The 16931-nt window shown below is 36.7% G+C and overlaps 2 protein-coding genes and 1 long non-coding RNA gene across 3 annotated transcripts; all 3 read left to right on the top strand.

Moving 5' to 3' along the window:
• The first annotated feature begins 529 nt into the window (after positions 1-529).
• On the top strand, positions 530-1413 carry LOC120295515. The gene is made up of 2 exons (XR_005552911.1): positions 530-626; positions 1016-1413. It is a non-coding gene; the product is annotated as an uncharacterized LOC120295515 (long non-coding RNA).
• Positions 1414-8457: 7044 nt separating this feature from the next.
• On the top strand, positions 8458-13337 carry LOC104453525 (sialyltransferase-like protein 1). The gene is made up of 11 exons (XM_010068108.3): positions 8458-8651; positions 8759-8835; positions 9168-9254; positions 9342-9419; positions 9500-9591; positions 9692-9893; positions 10234-10324; positions 11078-11136; positions 11407-11555; positions 12245-12326; positions 12419-13337. The coding sequence occupies exons 1-11, from the start codon at positions 8492-8494 to the stop codon at positions 12809-12811; spliced, it is 1470 nt and encodes a 489-aa protein (XP_010066410.2). The 5' UTR covers positions 8458-8491; the 3' UTR covers positions 12812-13337.
• Positions 13338-13929: 592 nt separating this feature from the next.
• On the top strand, positions 13930-14935 carry LOC120296342 (light-regulated protein, chloroplastic-like). Its single transcript, XM_039318202.1, has 3 exons — positions 13930-14135; positions 14297-14455; positions 14552-14935. The coding sequence occupies exons 1-3, from the start codon at positions 13957-13959 to the stop codon at positions 14625-14627; spliced, it is 414 nt and encodes a 137-aa protein (XP_039174136.1). The 5' UTR covers positions 13930-13956; the 3' UTR covers positions 14628-14935.
• Positions 14936-16931: the final 1996 nt, after the last annotated feature.

The following is a 16931-nucleotide window of genomic DNA, read 5'->3' on the forward strand; positions in this document are numbered from 1 at the left end:
GATTGTTGCTTTGTTGCTCATGGTGCTGTGGAATGGACAGGCTGGTGAAGCTCGTGGCGAGGGCGTTCTACGACGATTTCACCACCAAGGGGGAGAACCAGCCGAAGTTGAGGCGCAGCGACAACCACGGCATCGTAAGAAGGTAAGAACTAAGGGTAATGCTGCCTTGTGTTGGCTGAATTTCATGGTTGCATATTATATGTAGCATTACAATGAAATGCTCAGGCTGATCATTTGGATTTCACAGCTCAAAAATAGGTCGAGAGAGTATTTTGTTGACTTCACACCTTTGTTGGTTTCTGTTTACTTAGTGGTAACCATCTGAAGAAGCCAACTTTACTGAATGCCAAATCGATGTCACTATTCCCTGCATTAACAAGACTTCTCTGGACCTTAATGCTGAAGTCTCATGATGTATTAGAAATTACTCTGGGTCTATTAAGAGGTAACTATGAATTTGTTCCATGGACAAGGGTCTCCAATATTCAGTAATTGATGTGATACATTCTTTTTGTTTGTTGTTACAAAGTTCCTCTGCCATCTCCAGTGCTGATCTTTTTGGCAACAGTTCAGATTCTGCTTTGGACATTTCTGCAAGTGACCTCATCAACAGGCTCTCTTTCCAGGTAATGTTCTACCATGCTGCAGCATTTTTCGTTTAATCGTGGTACTTATTTTGGGCTGATTTTTTAGGAATATATACTGTAATCCTAATTGCAAGGTATAGATTTGCAACTTGGATGTGGCTTCGTATGGCCTGGGCACTTTCTAGCTATTGAAGCAGTAGTCCCATCCTTGTGATGGGGGATCCAAGCCCCACACCTTGTGATTGAAATCATGTTCCCATGCCACCTCACTCTGATTTCTTTGGCTTCTCCAATTTAATTACTGTTTCCTTTTGTGTCTTCATGAATTTCATCTGAGTTTTCATCTGCCACTAGTTTCTGGTTTCTCTTTTTGGCTAAATCAGGTGGGTTTGTACTAAGTTTAGTTTTTCGCCTTCTGATTTTCACAGGCTCAGCAGGATATCTCTTCCCTTAAGAACATCGCGGGAGAGACTGGAAAGAATAAGTTCCTTTGCGTCCTCCTTCATAAATGATCTCCAAGACAGAGTCCTCTAATTTGCAGGTCCTCTTGGTCCCGGAGAAGTGAAGTCCGACCCATCATCGCCCGATTATGTAATGGATGTGAAGGAGAGCTTTTAAGAAATTCTTTTCAGGAGACAAATAAAGAATTTACTTTGATCTAAGACAGTTTGAGAGTATTTTGTAGCACGGGTATTGCCTTAAAGAATGATATGTCGCCTTTTTGTCAGTTACACAACTGAGCTTTTTGTCGAGCCTCATACTATTGTGCATTGGCTTGATAACAAGTTTCTGATAAAGCATTGCCCATAGGTAGCGATTTGCTCAATTGCTTTGTGTGTAAAAGTGATGGTTTTTGGCGGGCTTATGATTCGCGACCAAAATATTTGTGCTTCTATCTAATTAGAGTTTGTCGTCAATCCGAACATTAGGCGAATGGCTTTGAATATGGTAGTGACTTTGGCCCCCGTCTCGTCAAAGCTAAATTATGAGGAGGAAGAGGAAAAGGCAAAATGTCTCTGTGGATGTAGAAACTAGAGCTCATGACCTTTTTCTCTTTACAATTAACAAGGGCGAACTACAGACCAGGGCATTTCACATTAGAGCTGGAAAAAAGTGTAGAAGGATTGGAGGTTTGTTAGTACGAATGCTTAATCAGAGACACCGAGTTTACTTCCCATCATTAAATTGCTTTACTAGTGGAAGGGAGGAAGGCGATCACGATGCTCGTCGATAATGCCAATCAAGAGTCCTAAGTCAACCAAGAAGAGAAGATTACACAAGTTGGCGTTTATCGTGTTTCCATCCTCTGTTGAGCAAAATGATCATTTTAGGGGAACACTAAATACGTTTTTCGCTTTTAAGGAAATGGTTGTTTAAGCGAAACCTGCTATTGAATATACTAGATAGTCTTTCCAAGTAAACTCATTTTGGCATATTGCTTAAGGTTTGGACGTGTTTATGGTTTTTAATTGGCTCAGGGTGCTTTTAGGTGAGAATAAAATTTTGGATTTATAGATGGGCAATTCTGAGAAGAAAATGACATTTTTGTAAATAGAGACTCGAGGATGATTGATTGATGCAAAGACGTAAAATTAATTAGCATTTCGTGAGAATGATCATGTTCAGAATGTTTGTCTTCACTCACCATGAACAAAATAAAATTAATGAGCATTTCATGAGAATGAGAATTTAATATCAAGTTTAAACTTTATTAAAAAAAAAAAGGCATTTTTTGAAAAATTTAAAACATAAATTTTGTACAGTTACCAAACGTGTTTCTGTTTTTTTTTTATTCTAGGAACAGAAATTGAGTGCATTTACCAAACGTGTTTCTATTCTTTTTTTATTTCAAGAACAGTTTTTTTTTACACTTACCAAACGCGTTCTTTTGTTCAAAAATTGTTCCCAGGAACAGAAACACTTTTTTTTATTTCTGTTCCCTGGAACAATTTTTGAACAGAAATGTTACCAAACGCGCCCTTAATAGAATGGATAGGTGAAAAAGAGGATGGTTTAGCAAAAGCAAAATACGGATTTATAAGTGAAAGGCGAGTCTATGAAATTTTACTATCTTTGTTGAGGTAAGAAATCTCATAGAAAAAGTCAATCTTAGAGCATTGGAAGTGCAAAGCTCTAAAGGAGGGCTAGGGGAAACTAGGGCATTTATAGTGAAATGTGTGGAAATTTCAAAGGATTCAGTCGTGGGATGACAAATCTCCCTTTTTGCATTGGGTATCCAATTTCAAACTAAAAATGTGCCGAAAAATGCCATGGCACTAATACTAGAACTCATTAATTTCATTAGTTTACTCTATGTATCAAATCTCTTTCTTTACAATATCAAAGAATTTATCCTCTTTCCTTATTATACTAGCAAGATACTTTTATACAGAGCATGTAAGATGTTATATCAATATATAGGAAAGCACTAAAAACATTATGCACAATAAGATATATTGATGTTGTTTTTTGAACAATTCATAAATGATATTCATTTTCGTCAATCCAAAATAATGAGATTTCATTGGCATTTAAAAAAATTCTTATTTATGCAATGTTTTGATTTAATTAAATTTCATTTGCTTAACAATATATGCATAAAAATAATCGACAATGTGATAAAGAACTAGATTTTTAGGAAATTTCTCTTTTCAACAAAACAAATTTTTATGGAAGTAATATTTAACAATAATAATAATAAAAAAACATAGTGCCTACTATAGACATGGACAATCTATAACAAAGAAAACCTAAACATATTAAATCCTAACTATGGTAAGTAGATCCTACATAGATATTGAACAACTAAAAAAGAAGAAGGAAAGTCCAATTTAAATTGCAACTAAATGATAGATGATAATTTTATTTTTTTGGTAGAAATTGGGTGGGACTTAGTCATATAGGGGTGTAAATAGTGTCGCAAAAAAAAAAAAGGAAAAAAAAAAGGCTGCAAATTCTTGAGGCCTTCTCGGCATAAGAGTCAAGTGCTCTATTCACTCCAGTAAAAAATACATGGACCGGTGGAAATGGGAAGTAAAATTTTTGTCAAGTCTGAGCTCTCGCAGCTAAACCTGAATGACAGAGGAGACATTGGAGGTAAGGCTTCCGTTTGATCCTCATTATGTACTTTGCAATTCTTCCAGATTTTTACGGCAACTCCTTTGATGGTAATTTTTCTGAGACGAATGATGAAGATCGTCTCGCGTTTATTAGGATGCATTGAATGTGTTTTGTAGATATAATCGCTGATTTTAAGAGACCGATACGCTAATTAATTCCTTTGCGCAACGCGCTTTCAAGATCTTGGAAGCATTGATTTCTCTCCCGGTGTCGGATTATCACCAACCATCAGCTAGATTGCTGCGTGCCGGAGCAGGCCGTTTTTGGTGATGGTGAAGGCATAGATTAAAAGAGTGGAGGCGAGGAGAGAGGTGATGCCAAGAGAGGAGGAGGTCGGGGTGACAAACATAGTTGGTCTGGAGTGACGATTTCTTTCGATAGCGACGATGAATGCTCATGTAAAGTCGAGGATAGATTGAGGTCTAGGCTCACCCCTTCTCTATCAAACAGTGAAGAGACGAGGCGGGGGAAGTGCTCGACACATAAAAGCCCAGCAAAAACCACCCTCGGGTCCTTTTTTAATTAAAAAAAATAACAAGAGACAAAATCAAAAATTTGAAGAATTGGTAAGGTATTTGGCCAAATGTTGAAAGTGAAAGCTACTCAATACTGTGCTTTCGCTTTCAGCTTTTCTAACGCTAATTTTCACTTGAAAGCTTCTTTTAAAATAGTTGCCAAATGGTACAACATTTCCTCAATGGGCTTTGGAGGCTGAAAGCTTATTGAGAATGCTGAATCAAACGCACCGTGTAATTTGTTCTATCCTTTAGCCAAGTTGATCTCTAAGTGTCTAATCGCAATAGTTTACGTAGGATGCACATGATCAAAACACAAGCGTGCATCCTACTAAATTCAGCTATATTTTTTTTTTTTGAAAAATTATCCAAAAAGTTCTAAACATATTGTAATTTTGCCAATTTAGTTTTAAAATTTTCAATTATGTCAATTCAATTCTAAACCTTTTTGTACTTTGTTAATTAAGTCTATTCGGCTAATTTTGGCTAGAAATTGCTGACGTGGAGTCTAAGTATCCTATATGGCAACGATTGGTGCTAACGTAGATCATTTTTAATAGTATTCTAATATCTTTTTCGAATTTTTTATTTTTATTTTCCTTTTTTCCTTGTTTTTTTTTTTGTTCTTTTTGTGTCCGCGAGAGTCAATGGTGACCCTCATTGATCGCGAAGGCCTCACTCAGATTGGGTGAGGTGTGCCTAGATTTGGTGAGGCCTTCACACCCTTGCCCATGGCCAACAGGGCTACAAAGCCTTCACCCAAGGCCATCATAGCCACATGCAAGGGTAGGAAGGCCCTTTGCCCAGTCTGGGTAAGGATTGCCTTGCTCAGGCCTTTCTAGCACAAAAAGGGCAAAATAATAATAAATAAAAAGCAAAGAAAAGAAGGAAAATAAAAAAAAAAATATTAAAAATCTATTCATGTTAGCACTAGCCGTGCCAAATAAAACAGCTGACATTCATATTAGCAACTTCAAATCAAAATTATTCGAATGAGCTCAATTAGCAAAGTGTAAAAATATTTATGATTGAATTGATGAAATAAAAGATTTAGGACGAATTAGTAAAATTGCAATATGTTTAGAATATTTTGAACAATTCTTTTATACTTCTTCACCCCAGAAAACTCCGACATTCCACGGACCTGTTTACGAAGCCCAATATTTATATATGTTTTAAAAATTGTCAGCAATTTTAATAATCTATCAAGATATATTTCGTGGCTTTCCAACACCTTGGGAGGCACTGACTTTGCAAACTTACCGATCTAAACTTGATGGTGTGCCAACATTTATGAATTGTTAAAATTTCCAACAATTTTAATAATATATCAACATTTGTTTTTATGGTTCAACAATGCTATGAAAGTTACTAAGATTCATATGAAACTATGGACCTTAATTTGATTAGTGTACCGACATTTGTCACACGAAGATTCTAACTATTTTGAGTCACTCACCAACTTTTTTTTTGGTTATCATGATAGATCTTGAAGAATACAAACACTTCTTTATACTTCTAAGATTATCAATTAATTTAATAATCTTCCAACATTTATTTTTGTGGTTTACCAACTCTTTTGAAATTACTAATTTTTATCCAAAATTACCAACCTTAATTTAGTTGACATATCAACATTATTCACATCAAAATATCGACTACATTTGGTGATTATCAACTTTTTTATCTTGCTTCGTTTGCAAAAGTCTAACATTCTTTTTTACTTTCAAAATTATCTACTTTAATAATCTTCCTAACTTTTATTTTTGTGGCTCACCGTATATGAAGTTACTAAAACTTAGTTGGAATTACCAACTATAATTCAACTGATGTACCAATATTCGTTTCATTAAGATGCCATCAATTAAATTGAGAATGAAAATTCCAAGAAAAATTGGTAACTTCAAATGCGTTGGTAAGACAAAATAAATTATTAAGGTATTCTTTGAAGTATAAAAAAATGGTTGTACTTTTCAAAACCAAGCAAGATAAAAAGTTGGTGACTGGCTAAATTAGTTGGTATCATAATATGATGAATATTGGTACATCAATCAGATTAAAGTTGACAAATTTGAATAAAAGCTAGTCATAAGTCATGAAAATAAATATTGATAGTTTACTAAAGCAGTTGGTAATTTTAGAAATATAAATGAAAGTTGTCAATTTTCAAAACAGAGTCATAAAAAATGTTGCAAGTGACTAAAATTACTATGCCATCTTTACCTAACAAATGTTGGTATATCAGTCATATTAGGTTGGTAATTTCAAATGAAAATTATAACTTCAAAGGCGTTGGTAAGTCACAAAAATAATTATTGTTATAGTAGTAAAGTCGTTGGTAAACTTGGAAGTACAAATATTGGCGTTCTTAAAACAAAAGTTAGTGGGTGTTTTATGTGTGAAACGTAGATACTCTAGTCAAATCAACTTGAAAAGTACGAGCGACAATAATAAATATTTGTCCTTTCTGAAATCAATCAAAATTAAAAATAAATATTAGGGACTAATATTAGTTTATATCTTATTTGGCGTTTGAAACTTATTCAAAATAAGATAAAATTGGATATGGGAGGGATATGACATTGATAAAATTATTTTATGAGGAAGATGAGATAAAGATGGATGTGATTTTTAATATCCATAATAAGAAATTATTTTTCTCAAATAACAAACTTCTTAGATTAATAAAATTAAAATTATATTTCATTAAAAATAATATTTGAAGTCTACTATATAAAATTCAAAATAATGAAAAATAACAGTATAGCCTTTTTAATTTAATCTTATTTTTACTTATATATATTTGAATTTAATTCTATCTTATAATGCATATTAAATATATATACATATAATTATGTTTATTACGTATTTTAAGGTATTGTAGTACTTTAGGTATATTAGTATAGTTTACTATTTAATAAAATTTTATTAGAGAATGATGGAAAGGGGAAAAAGAAATAAAAAGGAAAATACTTTAAAAAGAGAGGAAAAATTTTAAAAAGGAAAATAAAAACAAAGTAGACAAGAGTGTCGCGAAAGGTTCATGAATTTTTACATTTATTTACATTGATATACAATTTATGCTAAATAATGTACATGCTATAATGTAAATATATCCGATTTTATTACTATGATTTATCAAATGATTGGTAGAATATGGCAAAATTCTTGGATTTCATAGTCTATTTTTAAAAATCCAGATGACCAAACATAACCTTAATGTGATGTATGTTGATATAAGATTTATTTTGACCAAAATAAAAAGAAAAAAATAAAAGTTACTAAGTTCAAAGGCCCTTAAGCTACAAGAATAAACTATATTCGTACTTTACAAAACCAAATAGATCAAAAGTTGATAAGTGATTAGGATTAGTTAGTCTCACAATGCAATGGATATTGTTGCATTATTCAGATTAAGGTTATCACTTCGAGGTAGTAGGTTCAATAAGTTGATAACCCATAAAAGTAAATATTGAAGATTATTGATATAGTTGCTAAATATCAACTTATGGTGTTTACAAAATCTATTGATAAGTTATTAACGTGTTATCAAGTAATTATTTTGTCAATAATTTTTTTTTTATTACAGATGGAATTTGCTGGTTACTATTTTCATGATGAACCAAAGAACTCTATCTCATTATTAAGATTTCTTTGTTTCAGAAAAAGAGTAATTTGTAATATAATTTCCTATGACAATTTCACCTAGAAGGTAATGAGTAATTTCTACAACTTGTCCTTTATACAATGCTCAAGGCTTTGGGCCGAAATAGTAGGAGCAGCTATTCTCAAATAAACTTATTTTTTAATTATTTAATCATTTCATTTTACCAAGTTCAATATTAGCCAAACTAGTCAATATTTATATGTTTCCATGCAACAATAAAATGTTATTTATGACAAGTAGTTTTATTGGTTGATTAATTGGTCACTTTTTTTTTTTTTATGAAATGTGTTAAAACGATTAAATTTATTATTTAAAATAATTAGCCAACGAAAAATTAGGTATTATCAACAACAGCTTGTGTCTAAATATTTTCATCATTTTCATGAAGGATGAAAATATTTTTGGACGATCATTTTTAGCAAATATTTTTTAGAATGTGAATTTTTTTGTCGATTAAGAGTAAAAAAAAGAAGAAGAAAAGGAGTTCGATTTCAACACATGATGTTATATGCCACGTCATTATTTTCAGGAGACCCCCCTGTCAAACAGCGTATAAAGAAACGGCGATCTCCGTTTCTACCGGTCTCCCCTCCTTCTCTCTCATGGTCGGCGGCGAAGGAAGGATGAGACACCACCACAGAGCACCGTCGTCTTCCTCCTCCTCCGGCAGCAACGGCGGGCGGCTGGCGGTCCCGCATCTGGCCTGCGCCGCCGCATTCCTCTGCCTCTTCGTCTTCGCCACCCAATCTTCCTTCTTCGCAGGTCGCCTCCCGTTTCCCGCCTCCCTCCCGCATCGAAACTTGGGCTCGGTCACTTGCCCATTTCGATCCCTTACTCCTTTCCTTCTTTCGCTTTCCTGGGTTTTTCAGGGGACCAAAGTTCGGATCTCGACGGGCGGGAAGTTCGGGTCTTGTCCGGTTTCCAGTCCAGCGTGCAACAATGCGTGGTTAGTCCCCGAAAACCTTCTCGAACCGATCGGCGTTACCCATCTCTCTGAATCGCGTGACGATGTTTCGAAGCTGTTGTGGTGAACATTTCGCAATTGTGGTTGCTAAGCTTGGCTTGGCTTGGCTGACTTTGGTAGATGGGTCGCGTTCTTGTTATTTGGGCTTTGGGAGGGAATTCCGTCCCTTTTCTGGTTGATATTGCGAAGTTAGTCGCTACTTATAGCTTGGTATTATAGCATTTGCGTGCATTTGCTGCATATGCGCAACGGGTTTTGATGAATCTTCAGTGCTGAAGTATGCTGGGTGCTGAGTCACTGATTCTCTGATGTAGGCCAAGAGAGGGCTTGGGCTTTCCGCGCACATAATTGATCATTGCAACTTAGTCCTGAAGTTCCCAAAAGGCACTAACAGTACTTGGGTCGGATCTCTCTCTCCTTGTCATTTAATCCTTCAACCTGATGGTTTATTATTCTGAGTGGCTGACCTTTATAGTCTTTGTTTATAGTACAATGCACAGTTTAAGATCTTTGAGCCCTTGGAGTACAAGTATGATGTCTGTGAGGCCATCTTGTTATGGGAACAGGTCAGTACCATTGTACTTTTGTCTGGATCACTGGTAGAGTCTTTGGGGAGATAATTTGAGCTAATGTGTCTAGGGTGCAGTATCGTAACATGACTACCGTGCTGACTAGAGAATATCTTGATGCTCGGCCAGATGGATGGCTGGAATATGCAGCAAAAAGAATAGCACAGCTGTAAAATCTCTTGCTGACTATCCTTTTTCCCATTCATCTGTAATAGTTTAATTTTGGAATGCCTGGCAGCTGCTAACTTGTGCTTATTGACTGGTTCTAGGGGTGTTGATAAATGCTACAATCGAACTCTTTGTGAGGAGCATTTGAATATGATTCTACCATCAAATCCTCCCTTTCACCCCCGACAGTTTCACAGATGTGCTGTTGTCGGAAACTCTGGAGATTTGTTGAAGACAGAGTTTGGAGAAGAGATAGACAGTCATGATGCTGTAATTAGAGAAAATGAGGCTCCCGTTAATGAGGTACATGTGTTATGATTCTTCCTGTCATTATGTATGAAACTTTATACTTACTAAAGGACTGAGTTTTTTTTTTTTTTGGTTGCCTTTTCTCTCTTGAAGAAACATGCATTTACTTTCTTGTCTATTGACTTTTATTGTATAAATTATGTGGTTATAATTGTTGAGTCTGTTTTTCCCTCCCATGAATTTCATACATCGAGTGATGTTTGTGAAGTAGATGCTTTATTCCTAGTTCTTGCCAAGTACCTTCCTGTTGATTAGATTGCTGCAAGCAAATGGAATTGTGCTTATTCTAGCTTCCTTTTTTGGCCCTTTTTTTCTGGCTTCTCTCTTAATACAGAAATATGCCAAATATGTTGGCATGAAAAGGGATTTCCGCCTCGTGGTTCGTGGTGGTGCTCGAAACATGATTGCCATACTGAATGGGTCTGGTATGTTCTGATCTTTTGGAACAAAGTAGAAATTGATCAAATCCTGGTTTTCCCCAAGTACTTGTTTCCCTTGCTATTTGCCAATTTCTCGATACATAATTGACAAAATCAAAGCTGTATCTGCTTTCGGTTCTCGGTCTATTTACACTTTTTTCATCTGTTCTCTTCTTTTAATGGTACAGATAATTTGAATTAACCACCGGCCGTGGTGGCTCCGCTGGGTAGGCTTCTGTGATCCTTTGCGAGAGAGGTGAGGAGTTCGAATCCCTTGCAACGCAAGGAGGCTGGTGGAGTTACTTGGTGACTTACCTGGTGGCATGGGGTGATGGTTTCCCCATGTTGCCCCTAGGTTCTTCCCGCCGGTTGTCGGCTTACGGGGTTTCCTAATTCATCAAAAAAAAAAAAATTTGAATTAGGAAAATTTGTAGACACCCTGTACTTACCGTAATTTGAAGGACATCCCTCCTTCAATTAATTTTTTTTTGCACGTATTGTTGAAGGTAAGTGAGGTTGACCCCAAAATCGTTGACATAGAAAAGGGGTTAATCCTCTCGAAAAGGGGTCAATCCTCTCGAAAAGGGGTCAGACCTTCACCTCTGATGGAGGTGTAGCCTTTAAAGGAGGTTTTGATGATTATGGCATGTTGATTGAGTTTCAATATAGTAAGGAGTTGTGTCTGAAATTTTTCTCTGAATCATGCATTGTTGATGGAGATTCTCTGCATTTGTCATTACTCCTAGTTTTCTCCTGCAGATGATGAGGTACTCATAATCAAAAGTATGACTCATCGAGACTTCAATGCAATGATAAAGGTGAGCATTTTGTTCATGTATTCCAGTTCCTTGGTCAACTAATAATTAGTTGAACAAATCTTGATGGCTAGTTTCTATGCTTTCTACAAAAGGCTCCTATTCCCACGGCTGCCTTGTGCTTATCCCTGATCCAGTTAGCATTTCTTACACTAAATGCTTGCCCTAAACCAATGGACTGTATGGATTTTTGCTTAATGTTGTCAATCAAGTTATTTACAATCAGCTGTCTCTAGATCAATGCAGTTACCTTTTTTATTATATCATACGCAGAAAGTTCCAAATCCCGTCTATCTGTTTCAAGGGATTGTGTTGCGCAGAGGAGCAAAGGGGACTGGAATGAAGTCTATTGAGCTAGCACTCTCTATGTGTGATACTGTCGACATATATGGTTTCACTGTTGATCCAGGTTATACGGAATGGTTAGTTCCATTCTTACTCATAATGTTAGCTTCCTTGGATGTTTTTGATGATACCCAACTCCAGTAATGTATTAAGCATTTTGATTGTATGATCATGTGCACTAGTCATGTTCTTTTCATGCTTTTTCTTTTAGTTTCTATATCTGATGACTACTGATCTCAAAAGAGAGATTTTTTAACTGATTGTAAACTTGAGTTGGAGTGATCTAGGAGTAGGAGCTGGGATTGCCTGGGACATTTAATGTTTCTTACCACAAGTGTGCAAAGTCATTCCACTTATCTTCAATTCCCTTTTCTTATACTGCTTGCAATGATCTTTTCAAATATGTGATTTCCTCTTATTGTGAAATTGTATGCAACTAACTGCATATATGCTTACTCTTGTTATGACAAATTTGGTAGCAGATCTTTTAATATGTGTCGTTGAGGATCAGGGACATGCTTCCTGTTTGATCTGAGATAAAAGCCAAAAAAAAAGTGTAGTACCTTTGTGTAGTGACTTTTGCAGAAAATTTATCATGGAAATGAATTGAATAGATGATAAGTACCTAGAACATTACCATAGCCACCAAAACGCCATCATTTTCTTCTCCTAAATGAACTGCGAGCTTACCTGCTCACTTTTATTGGGTGGTGAAAAGTTGTAGATCCCTTTGTGCTGCTGATCAATTTTCAAATCTTTCTTGCAGGACTCGTTATTTCTCTGAACCGAAGAAAGGTCATAATCCACTTCAAGGGCGGGCTTATTATCAGCTATTAGAGTGCCTTGGTGTATGGAATAGATTTTGAGTTAATTATCTCATGCATGTAGTTCTTAGCGAATTTCTTCTTCACGGTTTATCTAACTTGGTTTGTCTTGTCAGGTTATAAGAATCCATTCTCCCATGAGGGCCAAAATGAAGCAAGATTGGTCAGATGTGCCTAATCGCGATTTGATAAGAAGTGCTCATGCGGCTGCATTGCGCTTAAAGAAGAGTCAAGCTGGTCAGAGTGGTGGACAGGGACAGTTTGGTAGTTGTAAGGTTTGGGGCAATGCAGACCCTAAAAACAATGGGCGGGTCTCTGGTTCTTCAGACATGAGTGATCTCAGGAAATATTCGAATTACAGCAAATGGGAACTCATGCCTCTAGAGAAGCTAAGGAAGGAAGCACGAGATCATTTTATCCATATGGAAGGTGTATCCCTGTACAAAATGGATGGAAACAAGTTGGATGATCTTGTCTGTGTACGGCACGCTCTAAGATCAGAGGCATGATCAATACCTTCTGGCGACTTAATAGTGGTTTGGTGGGAGATTTCACTTAAGTATTCATCTCACAATGTCGTGTCTTGGTTGATGAGGTTGCAAGTGCAGTGCTCCGCCTTTTAGCATGCAGTTTGAGGTATAATGAGCATCTGCACTTTTGACATGCTCTGCTTTCAGGTTTTCTACATCAGAAGAAACCAAGAGAATACCCCATCACTTGTTGCTTCCTGCCACATCTCTACGTTTAAATCATTGAGGAAATATACATGAACTGAAGCCAAATCTTCATGCAGCTTTGTTCAAGTTCAGATCAACTTGAGTTCATACTTCATGCCTTGTGGATTATTATCTTAGCCGGGTGTTAGGATCTAGGTGGCAACGCTTGAGATGCAGCTTTGTCCCGAGCTTTTGCCATTTTGTATCTATGTTGTCATTGAGGGTGCTGACAAGCTTTTTAATTATATTTTAAGTGCAATGAGCACTAAAAGATATGAATAACAGTAAACATACAGACAAGGAAAATGAAGATTCTACACGTAGGCCTCCATTTTCCTGGAGAGGTAGATAAGATATCTCAACACGGTGGCATACTTACACGTCATTATGGATCGGTCAACGGAAATCTTGGTAGTGTAAAGCGCCTCTCCATAGCCCGTTTTCTGAGCTTACTATATGGTAAGCAGTGATATTTCAAAAGGATATTTATCTTGACAAATTCTGCCTTGAAGCCGACGTGCGATCCAAATGGCGATAACCGTCGATGAAGCGGGATTTCACATTTTCTGATTGTAATCGTCTCCATCGGCTACACTAGCTAACAGTATGCCAACGTCATGCAACTTCAACATCACTGATCGAGTCCCAGCTGGGCTGTACCAATTTTGTATCTTCCTCAAGATATTTCTCTCGAGGGTGATAGAAGAGAAATTTCCAAGCGATTCGTAAATATCTCCGAAACGATTGGAACTTGCTGAAGTTTCTCCATCTCTCAAAAAGCATCTCAGGCAAAAAGGGTCATACCTTATCCAAAGTTTCACAAATATCTTCACTTCCCAACATCCTATCCATCCCCCCTATAAATTGGGCTTCAATCTCTCTGCGATTAACACAAAACACGTTATCATCAAATCTCACAAACACTCAAAACATTCAAGATGCAGGCAGCTCTGTTCCTCGCCCTTCCCCTCCTTCCGGTGATCCCATCCAAGAACCTCTCCAAGCCTTTGGCTTTGCCTTCCAAGCTCTCTTCTTCAGTTTTGTCTCGAGTCTCCCCGGCGAAAGCTTCTCTAGCGGCCTATGAAACTGCGACAGTCGATTACAGCTCCTCGTTCTCGTACGACACCAGTTTCCGTTTCTTTTTTGCAACTGAATTGCCATTTTTCTTGAAGTTTTTCCCTCATGTCTACATAGAAGTGTCTCTTGATAAGTGAATGTGAAAAGAGTAGACAAAGCTAGATGCTAAATGTGACTTAACAAAAGTCTGGTCATTGACAGAGTGTTCCCAGCAGAAGCCTGTGAAACCGTTGGTGGCGAAGCATGCTTAGCAGACGCATACCCTGAAGCCAAGCTCAATCCCGTGGCCCGAATCAGCACGGCAGCGCAGGCTGCGGAGGCCATCGAGAGGGAATATCTTGAATACACCGGTCCTAAAACGTAAGCCCACCGATACATTATTTAAAGCGTCACCGGCAAAATTCCGGTAATTTGTCTGAGGAAAATCTATGAACTTCTTTTGATTTCTTTTTGCAGGGTTTTCCCAGCAGAGGCTTGTGATGATCTCGGCGGCGAGTTCTGCGAACGTCCATACCAGAGAGGTGTTTACTAGAATCGATCACGAGGGCCAAAATCAGCAACAAAAGAGAGACTTCCTAGGCGTGGATATGTGTATAGATAGTTACCGTGATGTATGAATGTAAATAATGTGCTATATCGTAAGGGCTTCTATGGCGCGGCGGGGTTATGGACATTTCTTGTGGGTTGTTTCACCGGTTTCGTGGCCTGTAAACCTAGAGTTACTACGACTTATTGGATCGATTTCACGGTCATGGAAGGAATATTAGCGGGGCTTTTTGTCTTTTAATTTTTGCCATGTAATTTATTTGCTCTGTTATAGTATGTGGTGGCTTCCTTTGCTCTGTGGCATATCAAGGTTGATGCAGGTATAAAGGATTGAACTTTGATAAAACAAACTAGAGCCATTCAAAAGCCTGTGAAACGTGATCTGCTGTCAACTGATTCAAATTCAACGGGCCAAAGAAAAGGTTCAATCTTAGAGCATTGAGAGACTGACATGAAGTGAAATTAATGGGTTAACATAATTGCTATCGAAAATTCTACTTTCTATGTTTGCACTTCAATTGGGGGAGCATCGGTCTGCAATCTTGAACCAATTATGGATCGGTCTAACCCTACTCTATTCCCTGGTCCGGTTTTTAGAAAGACTAGGTTGGTTAATTCCCTGTTTTTAATCAAGACTGCGCACGGTGATCGGTTCAATCTTGGAAGCTTAGGGTCGGTCCAACCCGGATATATATATTATCTCATATATTTTTAATAATTTTTTTATATAAAAAAACCTTAAAATAAATGATGTTAACAACATTAAATACATCTCTTTAATGAGAAGTTCAAGTAATTTTACATTATTCTTTAATAACTTAGATTTTTAATGCCTTTTACAAATGTAATAATTATAATTTATGAATGAGAAAAAATATTTTTTGAGGAGTTTTTGGGGCCCCAAAAGTAAGATAAACAACTCCCCAAGACATCTTCATCTAGTACATATACTCTTTTTGTCTTATATGTCTTATAGTTTTCAATTTGCTAAAATCGAAAGAAACAACTTTTCCGCTCATTACTCGACACTCATCTTGCTCGCTTTGGGTCACTCATGCCGTTCGCCACTGATGCTCGCAGGCTTGTTTCTCCACTCGACACTCATGCTCACTCTGTTCGACGCTCACCCTACTCAATCTTCATCGCTTGCCTTTCTTACCGGACCTACTCATTATCGAACCCATTGCGGGTCCTGTCCGTCTTCGATTCTTTCAAGGTGTACAAAAATGAAATAAAAATTATTGGTTGGTTTCGACCCTATAACCGAACCGAATCTATTGAGTCAATCGGTTCTCAATCGCTTTTTTAAGGAGCACAAAAATGAAATAAAAATTATCATTGTCCTGGTTGACTTCTGGGGTGACTAAACCATCGTATTGGTTCGATCCTTAGTCCAAACTCAATAGGTCGGTTTTCTATCCCAAAAATTATGGATGAAGATTGTGCGAGTTGATCTTAAGGTTAAGGGGTAGACTGGCCCAACCCGTACTATGCCACCCCTAACTTCAATAGCTATTTGCTATATCCACTCTAAAAGTTCCTCAATTGAGAATGGAAATTGTTGACACTGAAACACTACATATATCGAGATAATTATTGAGATAATTATCGCCCGAAATGACTATCACAAGAAACTATACGACATCCTTTAACATGAGACTATAGTACATACAACCCTTCATGTAAATCGAGTAGTTACGATTAAAAAAGCCTAGATTTACATTAGATTTACATGAGACTATAGTACATACAAGGCGAGATAAATCATACATCTAGTTACAAAAATGATGGAAGATGGGATGCATTATCCTTACTCTCTACAAGAGTACGGTTACATGTTCTTTATATATACATAGAACTCTTACTCTCTACAAGATTAGCACTCTTGACAATCCAATTGACTTAACAAGCTAACACAAATTCAACCTACACCAAGCACCAATGTTAATAGCATCAACCAGAGAAAATATTCAGATTGATAATAAGGACTCAACTCCCATTCTAGTTAGGTATCCAAAGATGGCATCAATCCCATCTTTGAAGTGCAACCGTTTGTCAAACGCCACGTTAATTTGAAATTTGAAGAATTCTAAATATCTCTTAATAGATATTTAAAAAAAAAAAAAGGTAGATTTTCATGATATTGAAAAGTAATGAGTAAAAAGGTTGACACGGTATACTAAAATTTGAAAATATAAATTGTAGCACATAATTTTTTATTTATTTATGAAAACCTTCATATAAATTCATTACAAAATGATTGAACAGCCAAGCCCCATTTGGACATTGG

This window comes from Eucalyptus grandis, chromosome 7, assembly GCF_016545825.1.
Source record: "Eucalyptus grandis isolate ANBG69807.140 chromosome 7, ASM1654582v1, whole genome shotgun sequence".
In the NCBI taxonomy this organism is placed as follows: Eukaryota; Viridiplantae; Streptophyta; class Magnoliopsida; order Myrtales; family Myrtaceae; genus Eucalyptus; species Eucalyptus grandis.

Excerpts from the sequence above, each read along its gene's own strand:
- LOC120296342 (XM_039318202.1), top strand. The coding sequence starts at position 13,957 with ATGCAGGCAGCTCTGTTCCTCGCCCTTCCCCTCCTTCCGGTGATCCCA. Across the intron at positions 14,136-14,296 it reads GATTACAGCTCCTCGTTCTC|AGTGTTCCCAGCAGAAGCCT; the intron begins GTACGACACCAG and ends GGTCATTGACAG. Across the intron at positions 14,456-14,551 it reads GAATACACCGGTCCTAAAAC|GGTTTTCCCAGCAGAGGCTT; the intron begins GTAAGCCCACCG and ends TTCTTTTTGCAG.
- LOC104453525 (XM_010068108.3), top strand. The coding sequence starts at position 8,492 with ATGGTCGGCGGCGAAGGAAGGATGAGACACCACCACAGAGCACCGTCG. Across the intron at positions 9,894-10,233 it reads ATGAGGCTCCCGTTAATGAG|AAATATGCCAAATATGTTGG; the intron begins GTACATGTGTTA and ends CTCTTAATACAG. Across the intron at positions 12,327-12,418 it reads AGCTATTAGAGTGCCTTGGT|GTTATAAGAATCCATTCTCC; the intron begins GTATGGAATAGA and ends TTGTCTTGTCAG.